This window comes from Mchenga conophoros, linkage group LG7 (genome assembly GCF_057382185.1).
Source record: "Mchenga conophoros isolate Kocher_MC1m ecotype Shallow Benthic linkage group LG7, M_conophoros_male_GT1.1, whole genome shotgun sequence".
In the NCBI taxonomy this organism is placed as follows: Eukaryota; Metazoa; Chordata; class Actinopteri; order Cichliformes; family Cichlidae; genus Mchenga; species Mchenga conophoros.
Genome location: NC_140532.1, coordinates 66,270,199 through 66,287,101, shown reverse-complemented (window position 1 = coordinate 66,287,101; position 16,903 = coordinate 66,270,199). Strand labels below are relative to the sequence as shown.

The 16,903-nt window shown below is 43.2% G+C and overlaps 1 protein-coding gene across 2 annotated transcripts in view; it reads left to right on the top strand.

The window, feature by feature from the left end:
- Positions 1–11,226, top strand: part of galnt18a (UDP-N-acetyl-alpha-D-galactosamine:polypeptide N-acetylgalactosaminyltransferase 18a) — a 180,171-nt gene extending 168,945 nt beyond the window's left edge. For both annotated transcript variants that reach the window (XM_085280894.1, XM_085280893.1), the window contains exon 11: positions 7,376–11,226. In XM_085280894.1, coding sequence (XP_085137020.1) covers positions 7,376–7,522 — 147 coding nt within the window. In that variant the 3' untranslated portion in view covers positions 7,523–11,226. The remainder of the gene's footprint in view (positions 1–7,375) is intronic.
- The last annotated feature ends 5,677 nt before the right edge of the window (positions 11,227–16,903 follow it).

Here is a 16,903-nt window from a genome sequence, read left to right as displayed (position 1 = left end):
GAGCTTCCTGAGCGAGGCTTGATCGCGTTCAGATGAAAGCGGAGACATCGAGAGAGTCGTTCTTAGAATCAGCCATCGTAAACTGTATCCATCCAAACTGAGAAGTGAACACAGGGCTGAAAATATGTACTAACAAACATAGTTGTCTTGATTAGTGTTTTCTGTCTGGCGCTCACTAATTTAGATCGTGGTGCATCTTTAGTGCAGAGTCGTACTGTTTAATCCAAGCCTGTGAAAGATCTCAGTCATGTCGGATCATGTTCAGTTGATTACAGTCATTTATGACTCTGATGAGCAGCTCATTCTTTACTCTCTACAACAACAGCTGTAGTTTGGGTCACTAACATTTCACAAACTTTTCATTTAAAGGCTGTTTCTGGACTTATCTTATTGACATATTTGCAAAGTGGACCCACTAAGAATGCACTGTTATAAGTCATTTCTAGCCTCCTTGTCTGCTCTCTGTATATTAATGCTGATTCATAACAAAAAAATAAAGCATGTAAGGACCTCCAGTGCGGCTGTGCAGGTTTTCCAAGGGTCGCTCGCAACACTTGATCAGGAAACCCTTCTTATCATATCTATATATTCTCTCAGGTACACATTTCCTGTGCACAGGGAAACCCCTTTTCTTGTCATATTTAAGGCTGTGTGATTGTTGCAGTAAGTTGGGGGTCCAAACGCAGGACACATGAATAACACCAAGATGAGAAAACAAGAGATTATACACGATCTGCAGCATGTAGCTATATGTGAATGTCTCAACAAAGCACAAGGGGACACTGAGACAATTCAAACAAAAGGTAATGAGGGAAGTGGGAGCAGCTGGGAAACAGCTGCAGACAACTAACCAAACGAGATGGGAAAGTAAATGGTAAATGGACTGGTTCTTATATAGCGCTTTTCCACTCTTCTGAGCACTCAAAGCGCTTTACACAACTTGTGCATTCACCCATTCACACCCATTCGCACAAGCACAACTGACATTCACACACATTCATACTCCGATGGATGCATCGGAGAGCAATTTCGGGTTAGTATCTTGCCCAAGGATATTTGGCATGCAGACTAGGGGAAGCCGGGAATCGAACCACCAACCTTCCGATCAGTAGATGACCTGCTCTACCACCTGAGCTACACCTGAGCTCGGCGTAAGACACAGAGCACACTTACCAAAATCAAACGAGAGAGAAGTGACTGAAGATGATTAACGTGACGCAATTAAACAGGAGAACCAAAGACAAAAGACTAACACAAAGACAAGAGTGAAGGAAGGGAAAAGAAAGAAACGTGAACCTCAAAAGCTTCTCAAACCCAGAAGGAAATATAGACCTAATAGAAAGACCAATCATAGACCTACCAAAGGGACTATGACAGTTTTAGCATAGATTCTGTGTGTGAGGAAGAACCAAAACCTGCTAAACTCCACATGAGGAGGATGGTGGACTGTTACAGTGACTCTTTCACATTATCAGAATACTTAATAATCTCTGAGGAAATGATGAGATCACTCTCTGCCTCTGACATTTACTTGGTTACAAAGTTACGTTTCCATTTTCACGTCATTTACATGTATGAGCCCAGCAATGGTGCCGAACCACTCTAGCTTTCAGGCTCCGCTCATCACTTTCAGCTGTTGGGGACTCCTGTTGGGTCTGCTGGACTAACCTGCAAAAAACTGATACTAAGGGAGTATCTGATGCATCACAATGTGAAGCTGACCCGACCCGTTATATGCTGACAACGTATGTATTTAGGAGTTGGGTGTGAAAACGGGTCGAACCTTCTTGTTAGATAAGTGAAGCTGTTCCAACATGAGTGCAGAGAGACGGGGGTTTAAAATAATATTCTTTTTGTCACCGTGCAGTGACCATGGGAAGACCGTCCTGTTGTTCTCTCTGAAGGATGAGTCATGGCTCGCCGCATTAATAATGCATTGCATTCACTCGGAGTACAGAACCTTTGTATTTAAACATGAACGACACTATTATTTATCAGCCAGATTGCAAAGTCTCTTCAGAAAAGGTCCATCACCTTCTGTGTTTGAGGTAAACTTAAATCTATGTCCATACTACACTCCTCTGGCTAATTTTAAGAGGGGCAGGAGACTGTAAATGGTCATTAAGGTTGGAAGATGTCTTGGTTTTATCAAAGCTGTTTCACTGAAAACAGCAGCCTGCTCCCAGCTGAAAAGCTCATGTGCTTGGGATTGTCGAGGGTACAACAATAAACAGAAAGTGCCCGCCTGTGGGTGTAATGTTGTGAGTACTTTTAAAAAATCTTTTCTTATGTATATTTTTCTTGTCACAAAGAGACAGAATAATGTGCAGCTGTGGAAAAGAATGAATGAATCACAAAAGATGTGAGCTGAATGTTGGTGTAAACTAAATGTTAGCAGATGTCACAAAGCACTTTGAAGGCTATCACAGTTTCTATCAAAGAAAGCCCGCGAGGCTGTTTGTATCTGTAGATGATCCTGGATTTGTATCAAGCTGAGAGACTCTGGGATGTTTGCTGTTCTGCTCGTGTAAAAGTAAACTGGGTGTATTTTAGCATGAACAGACTCTAGCGCCTCACGCTTGCTGCCGCAGCATTCGGTGCTCTTTGTCTTCTCGGGGTGCTTTTACTCACCGCATCCTTCGAGGTGAATGATTTGATTTGATGGCTCTCAGACCGTCTGACTTGCCAGCCCAACCCCCTGACTGGCTGCTTGATAGCTTTCTGGCTGACTGGCTCTCTGACCGACTGATTAACTAGTGTTCCCGCCTTAATAGCAAGGAATCAATAGTGCGGTCCGACGCTGCACTCTGCAGAATCACAGGCAGGCTCGCTGCAGCATCGAGGACATGGTGCTGGATAAATGCCACATGTTTTTCTGTGCTTGTATATATGTGCCTGTGTTTGTGTATAGGGGAACATCAATGTGTGCGATTGTGTATATACACCGGCTCCGCTCCTGTACACTTAGTCTTAGCTGCAGAGTTAGCACATAGACTTTCTAAGTACATTTGCTGGAAGTGACTCAGGAGGTCAAACACTTAGACAGAGCCAATTGACTGGTTTTCAGCAGAGGAGGCAAGAATGATCATTGTGATTACTTTAATGGGGCACAAGCCTGCTTCTACTATACTATATACAGTAAAAGGCATCAAAGGAAGACTACTATGATTGCTTCCTCCTGCTATAACGTCCCATTAGCGGCCCACTGCAGAAGATGATGGAAACCTGAAAATGTCAATGCCACTCTGGCAGAGTACGTGCACTCTGTCTCACAGCAAAATGGCTTCATTTAGTCAGGCTTCAAACTGCTTTTAGTAACACTGCTTTTGATAGTTGGGCTTCTTTATCTGCAAGCCGCTTTACAACCCACATCCACCCCAATTCCTGCTTTCATCCTTTTACACCAATGCCTGCTCTGTGCTTGGATGAGGGGTGGGGGGTAGCATGTGTGAAGCTCCATGTGTTCCACAGTACACCTGCATCAATCTATATGGATTCTGCTTCCCCTTTAACAAGATTGTTTTGAGTTGATGTCTGCTTACAAGTCTCACTCTTCCTTAAACACAACACTTCCTTCCTTATATATGTCTCCAAAAGTTGAATCTGTTCATCTGGACGCAGCGTTTTGTGGGAGAAACATTTCGTCATCATCAGGTGACTTCTTCAGTCTCAGCTGACTGCAGGTTTCAATCTTATAACCAGTACGTTTGCATAATGACTGAAACCAGCCCACTGAAGGAACAATGGGCTGGGAGGGCAGTTCCTTAATCTTAATTATGCAAATTCTCATGACCACTGATCAACAACCACTGATCAATGTCCATAAGTCCCATTCACAGAGAGTTGGGGAATGGCTGCAATCACAGCATTGTAAGATAGTGACAGATGTACCCTTAGGCCCCCTCCTCGATTGGTCTTTCCCTTTTCACGTAAATGGCCTCCTTGACTCCGCGCTCAAACCAGCGTTCCTCCCTGTCCAGGATGTTACATCCTCATCATTGAAAGAGTGTCCACTGGCCTGACGAGGTGGCTCTTCTGTGTTGTGCCATCCGCTTTCCCAGAGGTTGTTTGGTTTCCCTGATGTATAAATCCTGGCAATCCTCCTGCACTTAACAGCGTACACTGTGTTACTCTGTTTGTGTCGGGGGACCCGATCCTTGGGTTAAAAGCCACAGAGACCCGGTGTTTAGAAAAAATGCGTCTCAACTGCTCCGATACTCCTGACACATATGGGATCACTGCAGGTGGGCAGCGGTTGTCCTTCTCTCCTGGATCGGCTGGAGCTTTCTTTAGGTGCCTTTCCAGCTTTGACAAAAGTCCAGCTGGGATAACCACATTTACTCAGGGCCTTCTTGATGTGATGTTCTTCTGCCTCCCTGGCCGCTGTATCAGTGGGGATGGTGTTCGCTCTGTGTTGTAGCGTCCTGATGACACTCAGTTTGTGCTCCAGTGGATGATGAGAGTCAAACCTTAGATACTGATCCGTATGTGTAGGTTTACCTGCAGTCAGCTGAGACTACGTCCAGATGAACAAAATCAACTTTTGGAGATTTACTTTCCTGGATGATTGAGAATGCATCAAGAAGTTCTGTATATATAGAGAAAATGTGTTACCATTATTATTAAAAACTCATCTGACCGTGGCTCAGGGGGTTGGGAAGCTCATCTGTAACCAGAAGGTCGCCGGGTCGATCCCCCTGCTCTCTCTGTCCTGGCCGTTGTGTCCTTGGGCAAGACACTTTACCCTACTGCCTACTGGTGTTGGCCAGAGGGGCCGATGGCGCGATATGGCAGCCTGGCTTCTGTCAGTCTGGGAACAAATATGTTTTTCTTTTGACAGCTTTCTAGAGACAAAGTACCAGCGATAAAGATAAAATTTCATTGTTTCTTTGCCAATTTGTCTGTTATGTAGAGATACAATTCAGTTTCTCCCTTTAGTTCAGTGCCCTTTGTTATGCTTTGTCCTGTGAAAATGGTCAGTCTGGCTTCTTTAAAGCAAAATGAAAAGAAATGAGGGATGGCTCGTAGCGTATTTCCTGGATGAAGCTATTATCTACTCCTGGGTTTGGAAGTGCTAACACTTCAGAAGGATGTCCCTTTTAATCTCCAACGAGGCTCCTATTTGTGTTGCCCTTTATTACAGCCTCTGAGTCAAATTGCAACCTTCATGCCCTCCAAAAGAAAAATCCTCTGCTTAAATATGAATTTGAAAATATATCAGTTTGGACAAAAAAGGATCCAAATGCAGCTCTGAAGCAGATGAAGGTCCTAAATCTGAATCTTTAAACTGCAGCCAAGTAACAATGAGAACATGAATATAGAAAGATGAAGGCAAAAGACACAGAAGGTTTTTACATCCAGGAAGGAAAGCTGGAAAAAATGCTCACAGTGCAGGACACGAGACCTGAGCTCAGTTACAGGTCTGTAAAGGGCATAAAGGGAAGAAATATTTTTTAAAAATTCAAATCTGATACAAGATCAGCAAGTGCGATATAAGACTCGGGTGGCCGGTTTTAGGGTTAGCTCGAAGTAATCTGTGCAAAAACATTTTCTCTTAAGAGCATCAGAGGTTTTTTCTCACCTGTGCATCAGAAATGTTGACACCACAGTTATTATAGTTTTGTAGTTTCTCGTTTTCTCGTCTTTTTTTGCATCAGTTAGTTTCCAGAGTGAATTTTCTTACTTCAGTTCAGTTTTTATTGTTTGAAAATGTTCGTCTCACAGCCACTTTAACCAAGCTAACAGACGCTAAAGCTAAGAATATTTTCACTAAACATTTTTTATTTTAGGTCATTTTTTTTTAGATTTGTGAAATAATTTTAGTTCAAAAGTATCGTTTTTATTTCTGTTGTAATTAAATAAAATGTATTTTCACATCTAGTTTTAGTTTTTTAGTTCAGTTTTAGTTAACTATAATAACCTTGGTTTCTACTGTTTTCCACATTGGTGGTTGGCCCTTGTACATCTAAGTTTTGCCCTGGGGTAGGTGAGGTTTGCAGCATGTATTATAATGCCAAAAACTAAAAAGGTAATAAGTGAGTTCGTCTATCATGACCCTGAAACTCCAGGGTTTAAACGGACTCACTAAGCTTTCAGGCCTTGTGTTTTAAATATAACAATAAGAAACCAAACAGGAACCCAGAAGGACTTCAGAAAGCACGTTAGTCGATTTCGAGGAATGTGTCTCGTCTCTGGGTGCAGGTGAAGGAAAATGCAAAACACAAAGCATTAGTCAGTAAAGAAGCAGTAATGCAGTCACACTTTAAGCATAATAAACAGGCTTAGCGAACACAATAAAGTTCTTGTTAAAGAGGTTTATTCTTTATATTCTTTCTTGCATAAAGGTGCTCTTAGAAAGTGTGCTTTGGAACACTTTTTCTCCTTTTTGGCTGTGAAAATATTGCACATACTTACCTTGAGCTTCGATAAGAAGCCCTCGAGTATTCCGAGTGTATAATGGGACACATCCAGCTACGGTGATCAGCCTGGGGTCAGCGTAAGGTCAGGTTCAAATCTCAGAGACAGATGGAGCTCCACGTTTCTGTCCCGCTCTCTGCATGAATGCATGTTTATGACAGGTCATATATGTGCATGTATGCTTTGGTCACTCTTACGTGTCAGCAGCTTGGGTTTTGTGGGTGAACAGCTCTGTGCCTGAGCAGCTGTGCACAGAGAAAAGCAAGCAGAGAGAATCGATACCTTTTCAGTGAGCTGAGAGCTGAGAGAAGAGCACTGTGTTAGCGCCGTGCACAGGTCCGCTTTTTTGTTGTGTTTCTAATGTAGTCAGGCATTCGAGAACAGCATGCAGGGTTAGCGGTGTGTTTAGGAACACGAAAACACTGCTGTACAGTCAGCTCTGTCCTCAGGCTGATGGCTGTTCCTTTGTGCTTGTGCATGTAATGCTGGGAGGTGTAGAGCATATTGATTTCAAAGCAGCGCTGGTTCAGTCTCCGCTCTCACTGCGCTCGGGCTCATTAAAACATATTACTGTTGTTTGCCACATAACTAAGGACCTACTTTTAGGTGCCAGCGCATTGTTCAAGGAATGGAGAGGCAGCAGCCCAGCGTGCATTCAGACAGTGAAGCAAGCCTCTTATTGAAAATGACATTGTTGTGAAGCGACGTGCACACAGACAGACACACACAAGCTTTTTGTGTCCCCCTCTCTCAGGTCAGTTCCCTTCAGTCAGCTTTACTGGCACAGATGTCACAGGAGCAGCATTGCCAAAACATCTAAATAACTGTTTTTGACACTCGTGCGCGTTGCTCTTCAGCCATGGAGGTTACTGCTCGTCCAAAAACATCAGTAGAACGTCACACCCGTCCTGCCTGTATGCTGAGATATTCCTCACCTCATTTGTCTCTGTCTCTCCAGGGTGGTCCCATCCAAAACATGGAGTCGCAGCGCTGTCTGGAGCTGGTGGAGAGCCGACAGTCAGAGTTCAGTTTCCAGCTGGCAATTCAGGACTGCACGGATCAGAAATGGACCATCACCAACATACTGACTGTCCTGCCACAGTGAACGTAGTGACACCAGTCAGACATTAGGAGACCTTTCATGTGATGGACTGGTCTAACTGAGGAAGTCTGCCACTTCACACCGAAAAACCAAACTGACCCAAAGCCAGGATGCACCATCATAGAGGTCTGGTCCACAAATGATAGTCCAGTTAGAGATGGACTAACACACTGACCTCAGCATCAAACTAAGCTCTCAAAAAGTTAGTTTCAGTACTGGACTTATTTTTAAGGAGAATCTGCATAGAAGCAGATGTGCTCCAATCAGACACGGACCATTAGTAACCTAATAACCATTTTATACCAATGACCTGGGAGAAGAGACACTCACAGATGGAGCCGGAGCTCTTAAAACTCCCCACTCTGCGATGGAAATGAGAAATATAGCCACTTGTTCCGGGAGACAGGCTCATGAAATCATGTAAGCAGTCTGGTTATTGCAGGAGCGGGCCTGTGATGTATTCTGGCTCCCAGTCGGTAGTTTAAGTTCAGGCCTGAGCTGCCACAGCCTCATCACACAATCTCAAAACAAATATGTTTGCGTGCAGACTGTCATGATTCGGCCGTGTGGCAGGCAGGAGGAGGACCCAATAGCAATATTCACAAACACGGGGATGAACTTAAGAAACACAGCTTTAATGCTGGCAGGACAGAATACAGGACATGCAAAACTAAACCGGAAAAACGTAAACTAATACTCGAAGGTAGACACAGGGAGATCCACACAACATGAGGGAGAACGCGACGCCGAACAGAGGGAGACTCAGACAGAAATACACAGAGGGTAAACGAGGAAAGTGGGCACACACGGGGAACACAGGTGACACTGATAATCATAACGAGACAGGGCGGGGTGAACTGAACATGACATGTACAGGCACAGAGGTTCAGACAGGAGGAGAGAGAGCACGGGGAAAACACAGACATAACGGGCTGGGGAAACATGAAACAACCACAAAGGGAGACGAGGGCTCATAAATACATAGAGGGCACACAGGGGGGAGAGAGAGCACGGGGAGAACTTAGACATAATGGGCAGGGGAAACATGGAATAAAACATAAGGAGAGACGAGGGCTCACAGATACACAGAGGGGCACACAGGGGGTAAAAGCCATGAAGGGAAAACACTTAGGGAACAACACAACAGGGCAACTCAGAAAACATGGCCTAAATAAGGAACGAAATACAAAAATACAAGGAACTAAGAATCCTGGGCCCACATGGCCCAGGACCATGACACAGACGGACAGATGCGAGGTGAGCGTATTGTTGCAAAGCAGCCGGCGTGTTGCTCACGTTGGATTTTTAGGGCAGGTTTTAAATCGTTACCATCACCGCTCGACTGGAGCGGAGCGACCGAGCAGGTGCTGTAGATTTCCTGATGTCACTAAAAAGGAGCTGGTCTAATGAAGAATACCACAGAGTGATTTAAACTGGCACTGTGATAGAAACACCGTCACTCAGGGGTTTCAGAGTGTGTTTTGGGATTAAATGGTTTACAGACAGAACCGCCAATCATTCTGGCGTGTGTGTACACTTCTAAACAGAAATCTGGAAACACCTGCCAGGACAAAAGACTTCGTGATGTGGAGAAGATGGAGCTTCCACGGCATCCGTCCACTGACACCTGGAGCAGTGTGCTGCAGTGTGCACGATTTTAGAAATGCTGAATTATCTCTGCAGAAAAACAACAACTAACTCTTAGATTTCCTCACTATTTAAAATTTAAGTTTTTCTTTTAACTTTATCTCAAAAATCATGTTTCAAAGCCCTCTCAACACTCAGAAATATAACGTGAGTGCAAAGATAATCCAGTTGGATCAAAAACCTACAGTAAAATATGTAAAATATCATAGGTTACACTTAAACAGCTGTTTTTTAGACAGGAGCGACTGTAGTTTTTAGGAATCTTCCCCACAGTCAGTGTGGATAATCACCTTTATTGTTTGCTGTCAAAGTTTCACGTAGCCTAAAAGCTCAAAGCTGGTTTACAGAAGGTTTGTCCTGAACATTGAAACAACTAATGCCAGAAGACCGAGAGCCATTCACTATGATTCAAAACAAACAGGTCATTAAACCACCAAAAAGTGCTTTAAAGACAGATTAGCAACACAACCTACACCTTCCTTAAACAGGTGTTAAAAGTTCCCCGTTTCCACAACCAGCGTTGAATTTTAAACTGATCTCATCAAGGAAAACAGTTTTTCAGATGATTCAATGCAGCTTTAAAGTGGACTGAAAGTGGCCCAACCCAAACCCTCCACGATGGCTCACGAAGGAAAATCAGCGGCTGGCATGACCTCAGCATCCAGGTGAAGGAAGGAAACAAAACAAAATTACACAGCATCAACATCTGTAAGGAAGGAGACCGCATCCATAGCATTGCTACAAACTGCAGCTGCAACTTTCTGACGTGATCAGATGTTTAGGGGATTAGCGACACCCGAGAGGAAGACCTCGGTGTCTCTTTGAAAGAATTAGCAGTTCACTAAAATGGGAGCAAGCACGACAATCCATCCTCCACCACCTACTCGCTGCAGTGAGGTCTTTCTGCACGTCTGTGTGGGCTTTTCAAAGGTATCCTGAAGGATGTGTACTCATCACAAACGAGTTATGTGCAGAATTAATGCAGAATCACAAAAAGTAACTGAACAGATGGAAATCTAGATAGTGGACAAGTTTCTGAAGGGGGAACTTTTTTCCCTTGAAAATTCTCCAACAGGAAGCAAAATCAATACAAACACTGGTGTGTGTGTGTGTGTGTGTGTGTGTGTGTGTGTGTGTGTGTGTGTGTGTGTGTGTGTGCGCGCTTAATGTTGTTCTGTTTTGTTCTTTAAAGATGTAATTCCCTGAAAGCTTTGCATCATAGGTGTACAACATGTAATATTAATAAGAACAAAGGGAACCGGGAGCAGGTGGCTTTCTCTCGACACCTATTGTGTGTACAGCTAAACGATGCTTGCAACAACTTGTACCAACAAAGAAGAGTATCCTTCCCTCACCCTTAGGAGGAAACTGGCACCCACATACGCGTAGTTAATCAGCACAGCAGATGCTGCTCTGACTTACAGAGAGTCATTTGTGCTTCAACTCTAAGCATAGGAAGAAGTAGATTGATTGTCACATGGCAAAAATCAGGTCTGCACTGACTTGTGGCACAAATGTAACTCCATACATGTGAGGGTATTTTCTATTTTCTTTACATTAGAGTACATGAACCTTTGCTGATTGAATATGTGTGTTTACTTCTGCTGAATCATGTGCAGCGTTTACAGATCTCTGAAATTTACACTGTTGTGAAGCTTTTAATCAAATATAAGTGCATTGCAGTCAATCTCCCAATCATTCAACGCTGTCTAAAGACGATGAAGTCGAATTGTTAATCTGGCTGTTGTGTATTCAGATCTTTTGTTTTCAGCCGGAGCTTGCTGACGTGTCAGTAACGCGTTTCGCGGCGCTGGTAACTCGTGGAGGACTGGAGCTGCTCATCTTCTATCAGCTACTGTGTAGCATCGGTTACCAAACCTTCTGTTGATCTTTTGTTTTCGTTGTGGCTCAGGTTTGTAGATCCTGAAATTTTCAAAGTATCTCAATTTTTGGGAAGCTGTTACTATATCGAGTCATGAAAAATGTCCAAGCTATTTTGTTAGTGTATTTAAAGCAGATATTTATAATTACCAAAAATTAAAAAAGTATTCATGGCTAAACTTGTACTGTGTGATTTTTTTCTTTGTTTTTTTGTGATGGATATTGATCACTAAACACTGTTGAGCTAATATTATTTGATTCATAAAGGTCTAAATAAAAATTGTTCTTTTATTCTTAATCTGTGTGTAAACACCATGAATAAGGAACCGTGACATAAAGTCTTCTTTTCAGAAGAATGGAAAACTGTTCAGTGGATTCAGCACGCTGTTCTGAGGATGTACAACCCAGATTCCAATGTTGGGACGTCGTGCGAAACATGAATAAAAACAGAATACAATGATTTGCAAATCCTTTTCAACCTATATTCAATTGAATACACTACAAAGACAATATGGCTAATGTTCAAACTGAATTTGATGCCTGCAACACTGCTGGGACAGGGGCATGGTGCGGATGGTCCTTTTCCTCTTTGCCACAAGATTTGTGGACTCGTCAGGCCACAGCACACTTTTCCACTTTACGTCAGTCTGTGTCAGCTGAGCTCAGGCCCAGAGAAGCCAGCAGCATTTCTGGGTGTTGTTGATATATGGCTTTCGCTTCGCATGGTAGAGTTTTAACTTGCACTTGTAGATGTAGCGATGAACTGTGTTAACTGAGCCCGCATAGTAATAGCTTTACAGAATGATGTTGGTTTTTAATGCAGTGCCAAATGAGGGATCGAGGGTCATGGGCATCCAGTGTTCTTATTCGGCCTTGCCGCTTACTTGCAGAGCTCTGAATCTTTTTATGGACAGTAGAAAAATCCCAAGATTCCTTGCAATTGTGCATTAAGAAACGTTGTTCTTAAACTGCTGGACTATTTGCACACGCAGTTGTTCACAAAGTGGTGAACCTCGCCCCGTCCTTGCCTGTGAACAGCTGAGCCTTCTGGGGATGCTCCTTTTATACCCAATCATGACAAACACAATTGAGGTTGTATGTTTATGAGTGTGTAGTGTAGGTGGAGAGGAAAAGTACTGTAAACTGAAACTACTCCAAATCTCAAAAGACTGAAGTCTCATTCAACTCATGTCTTTACCGAGTTTGTGCCTGCACCTACTAAATGTTGCATTGGCCCATGCATTTTCCTGCAGCAGTGTCTCTGCTGAACTTGGAGTTTGACATCATGAAACATGTATGAGCGGCACTCTCTGAGCACTGCTAACATCAGTCCCGGTAATGCGGCTGTTTACGCTCCCACTGTCACATAAAGGCCATCATTTGCATGCACACAAATACGCACAAACATTTCATATTTCATGCTGCCATTTTTTTAAGCAAGGGAAATGAACGATACTGTATGCAAAGCACTCTGTATAATGGCTTTACAGTAATCTCATTATGAAAAGCAAGAATGCTTTCCATCATGGTGCAGAATAAAGTGCACATTTTCAGATGGGTTCAGATAGCTTTAAAGTTATTTTTTTATGAATTTGTCGGTAACAAATACCGCGGCAATGTTCATGCATCACTCATATATTTGCACAGTGACTGTCACCTGGGGTTAGGCTAGTTTAGGCTTGTACCTGAATCACCATAAAGCTACAGATATGTGGAAACCTTAATATGAGTTTTGTTTTATTTGACTAAACGCAGAGAAGTTTCTGATTTAACGTTAATCTGTGCAAACTCATTTGAGTCCAACAACAGCAGTCACCTCTCGAAGCTTCGTATTGTAAAGTAAAGACTGAACAATAATACAGAGAATAATACAGAGAAAACTCCAACAATCGGACAACCTGCTGTGAGCAAGTATTTGGCGGCAGTGGGAAGAAAAAACTCCTTTTAACGGGAAGAATCAGACTCGGGGATGGGGGAGGGGCATCTGCTGGGGTGAGGGGAGGAAGACTCTGACAATCTCAAGGCTTCGCTCACATATAAAGAGGTAGGAAAAGTTTTTATTTAGTTAGTTTATGATGTCACTTTACATTAGCTACTAGCTACAAGCTACCAGCCCTGACAAGGTTTGGCTTGGACTTGTTCTACCTGATCTGAGGTTACCTGACTACGTCTCAGCTGCTATTTGCTGAAGCTTTGACCTGATTTAAGATTTGACACCTAGCTTCAAACCTTCTTTAGGATTTGGGACTTTGGGGCTTGACGGGACTTGGGGTTTCACTGGGATTTGACTTTGTCAGGTTTGTAATACCTGTTTTATTGCAGCAGTTACTGCAGAATAACTGAACTGCTTCACTTTCAGACCTGTCTCTTGAAAATGACAATATAGAACTAAACTGCATCCTCAGTAAGGTTCTGAGAGAAATGTGCATTTTCTCCTTAAAAAGAGCCTCACAGTTAAAAAAGTAAGCCTATCTAGGCTTGCTGCAGTGATTTAACGTTCATCCAGGGAGCTAAAGTTTGATTTGTGTGTGGTGGAAACTTTTCCTCTATTTCCTGTATTACAAGAGTAATGAGCCAAAGCTCATTTGAGCTATTAATGGTTGCCGATAAAGTCGTGACAGCAGGGAAGCAAGAACATAAATGGTGACAACATGATGATTAAAGTGAACATTTTCTACTCATTTCCACCTTAATGCTTTTTATCTCGGACGCCACTAGAAAATCGTTCACGGTTCAAAATAATAACTTTTCAATGTTGTCCAAAAGCCCAAAATTCCTCCAAAAGTGCATCGATGACTCATCCACCAGGATGAACACAGAACAACATCTACAGACCTGCAGGCCTCACTTGCGTTGGTAAAGGTCAGAGGTCATGATTCAACCATAAGAAAGAGACCGGGCAAAAATGGAGTCCAAAGAGAAAACCACTGCTGAGCAAAAAGAGAACAGAGGCTCGTCTGAAGGCTGCTTGTCTGTGGTCTGGATCCTGAGCTCATGGCTCATGGGCATCACTTGTACGTACACTGATCACATTATTTCAAAGGGTGTCCATGTTGAATATGAACATCCAACGTTGAAACACAGTAAATATGACAGAAAATAAGGAAAAGCAGGAGACAAGTGCATCTGTGATGTCACAAAAATACAAGATCTGGAAATGAAGAGAGAGCTGTCTGAAAAATATTTCTCCATCTCAGTGAAGGGTTGAGCTCCTGATGACGGTCTGAAAGCTCTCATCATTTCCAAAGTTATGATGCTCTGGGGAAAACAACCCAGACCAAAGACAAAGATAATAAAGCCTCACTGGTGCAGTTTATCCTCTGTAGTGCAGCTAAACTGGGGGCAGAAGAGTGGCCCTGTGCAGCCTTGCACTAATTATCACTTCCAGGCGGCAGCCCACTCTCTTGTGAGGCCACCGATGAGCTGCCTGGACTCACTCTTTCTCTCTGTCCCACTCGTTCTCGCCTCCTGTCATTATCCTCGCCGCTCTGCCTCCCTCTTCCTCTCACTCCTCCTCACTCAGACCCCATCCTCTCCTCTTTTTAATCCACTTTTCCTGCACTGCCTCCCCCTCTTTTAATAGATATCATTATGAAGCAGATGCATCTCCACTACAGAGGAATCCATCCTTTAACACGGCCCTTTCTTCAAGCACAACAGAGATCCCCAGAAAGGCTCAGCCTCCAGAAGCAATAAAGCATTTCCAAGGATGACTTGTAATAAAAGCCGAAGCCCTGCACCTGTATTGTTTGGGGGAGTTACCATGAACACCTCATAAACAAGCCTCTCGTAACATCAATGCCTTTGATGTTACGAGCACCTCCAATGAGCCGTGAGCACGCGTGATAATAAACACACACACACGCACGCGCACACACATCTGTGCAACAGCGCTAAATGGCGACTGAGTGATTAAAGCCAGTGCTGCACTCGGGGGCCTTGAAGGGAGCGTTAACGACTTAGCAGCAACCTTTGCTCACGCCTCATTGGCTCAGGCTTCTGCTGAGTAACCGGTGAGACTTAATTGAAGGGTACACTTCGTTAACACTGTTGCCAGGTGACCACAGAGGCTTAATTGAAGGGCAACGCTTCATTGGATCTGTGCCTGTCCATCAATCAGGTGCATTAGAAAGAGCTTAGCTTTTTATCTTTGTTGGCAGCCGAATGTGTTGAATGGAAGAGAGAAGAAGTACAGGAAGAAAAGGGAAGCAGGGAAATAGAGGGGGGGGAGTAAATGCTTGGAAATGATAAGGGGTGCAGAATGAGGAGAAAAGGGCAACAGAGAGGAGGATTAAAGGTCCACGGGAGACAAGAAGGGCACAAAAAAGAGGAAGTTCTAGGGGATCTGATTATCAGATTAAGGAGCCAACGCTACATCAGCGATATTTCAGCATGGAAATGAAAGCTCTCCTGGCAGGGAAAGGGCCTAATCTTCTGTTTCTAACTGGATAAAACCTGGGCTCAGCAAAGGAAACGATCAGAATTCAAACCCACAGTGGAATGACATTGAATTCTCATGTGCCATTCGGTTCCACAAAAAGATTCTCATTTTGTGGAATAAGCTCCTGCGGGCCAGATGGGGGGAGCTCAGGAATACGTTATACTTTTCCTCTCATTCTCCGTGTATGGCAGTTGTTAACTTTAACACTTTGTTAAAGTGCAGTCATTATTGCAGTTAGGCACACATAACTTCAGCTAGTTGAGTTTCAAGGCCGGTGTGAAATGGACCCAAGCAATGGATTCCTACAAATAGAATGAGATAATAAAATTTCAAATAAAGTCTTTTACTTTGCTAATATGGCAGAAACGGGATTATTTAGCATTACAAGAAATTGAGACTATGGTTCGTTTCTAATAACTGTAGGAATCTCTGTCTGTCTGTCCACGTTCTCTGCATCTATGTCAGCGTGTGGTGCTGTGAACATGAACAAGCACAGCATCACATGTCAGGAGTGTCTCAGGTCCACTGCTGCATGCATTAAAACACAAACACGGTTGACACATTTTTGAGGTCATTCATTGACATTTTCAAGCCTTTTACCCTCCTAGGTTTCGTCATTATGATTAAGTGCCAAACATTTACATTAAACTCAACCTAACCAAATCAAAGTTTAACCCCAAAGCCAAGTCTTAACTTTTAAACAGTCCTGTGAAAAAATGTGGGTCAGTCAAAATCGTTTAGAGATTTTTTTTATGATTACGCCTGTGGTTTAAAACTCAAGCTGGTTCTTACCATAGACTGTGTGCAAAAGATGGATGTGATGTGTTTTTGCTGTCACTTGACATTTTAAAAGTGCACAAGTGAGGTATGGAGAAAAAAAGCCACTGCAAGCCTGTTGGGTGGTTTGTCCTCTTTTTGACTCTAATGGACGCTGTCATAAAGTGAGCATCTGGATGTTTAAAGTAGCGAGTGGGTCCGTGGATTCATCAGTGTAGAGATGGGCGCATGACGCTTTGTGAAGCCTTTGAGACTGTCTCCTGGTATCAGAAAAAAATTTATCTAAAGCTTCAAAGACAAACCGTTCTAGTGACATCTAGTGGCCAGTTGTAATAAGTATTAACTTATAAGTATTAACCGCTAGAAGTGTCGAGCGGTCATTTTGACCCTGGCAGTTAAAAAAAAAACTTTTAAGCCCATCGGAGTGGGCACACTCCAATTTGCGTAACTATTTTTAAATCCTGGTGTAACTGCAACCACATAAGCTAGCGCAATAATTTTTTTGCAAATGAAACCGGAGGAGTTGTACTTACATCTTATGCATTCAACTTCCCAGGTCGCGGTTTCTTTCCACAAATGGCTTTTTGCAAAACTCGTGTAAAAAGCGCTGACAGCCACAAAAACATTATAATCCAAAA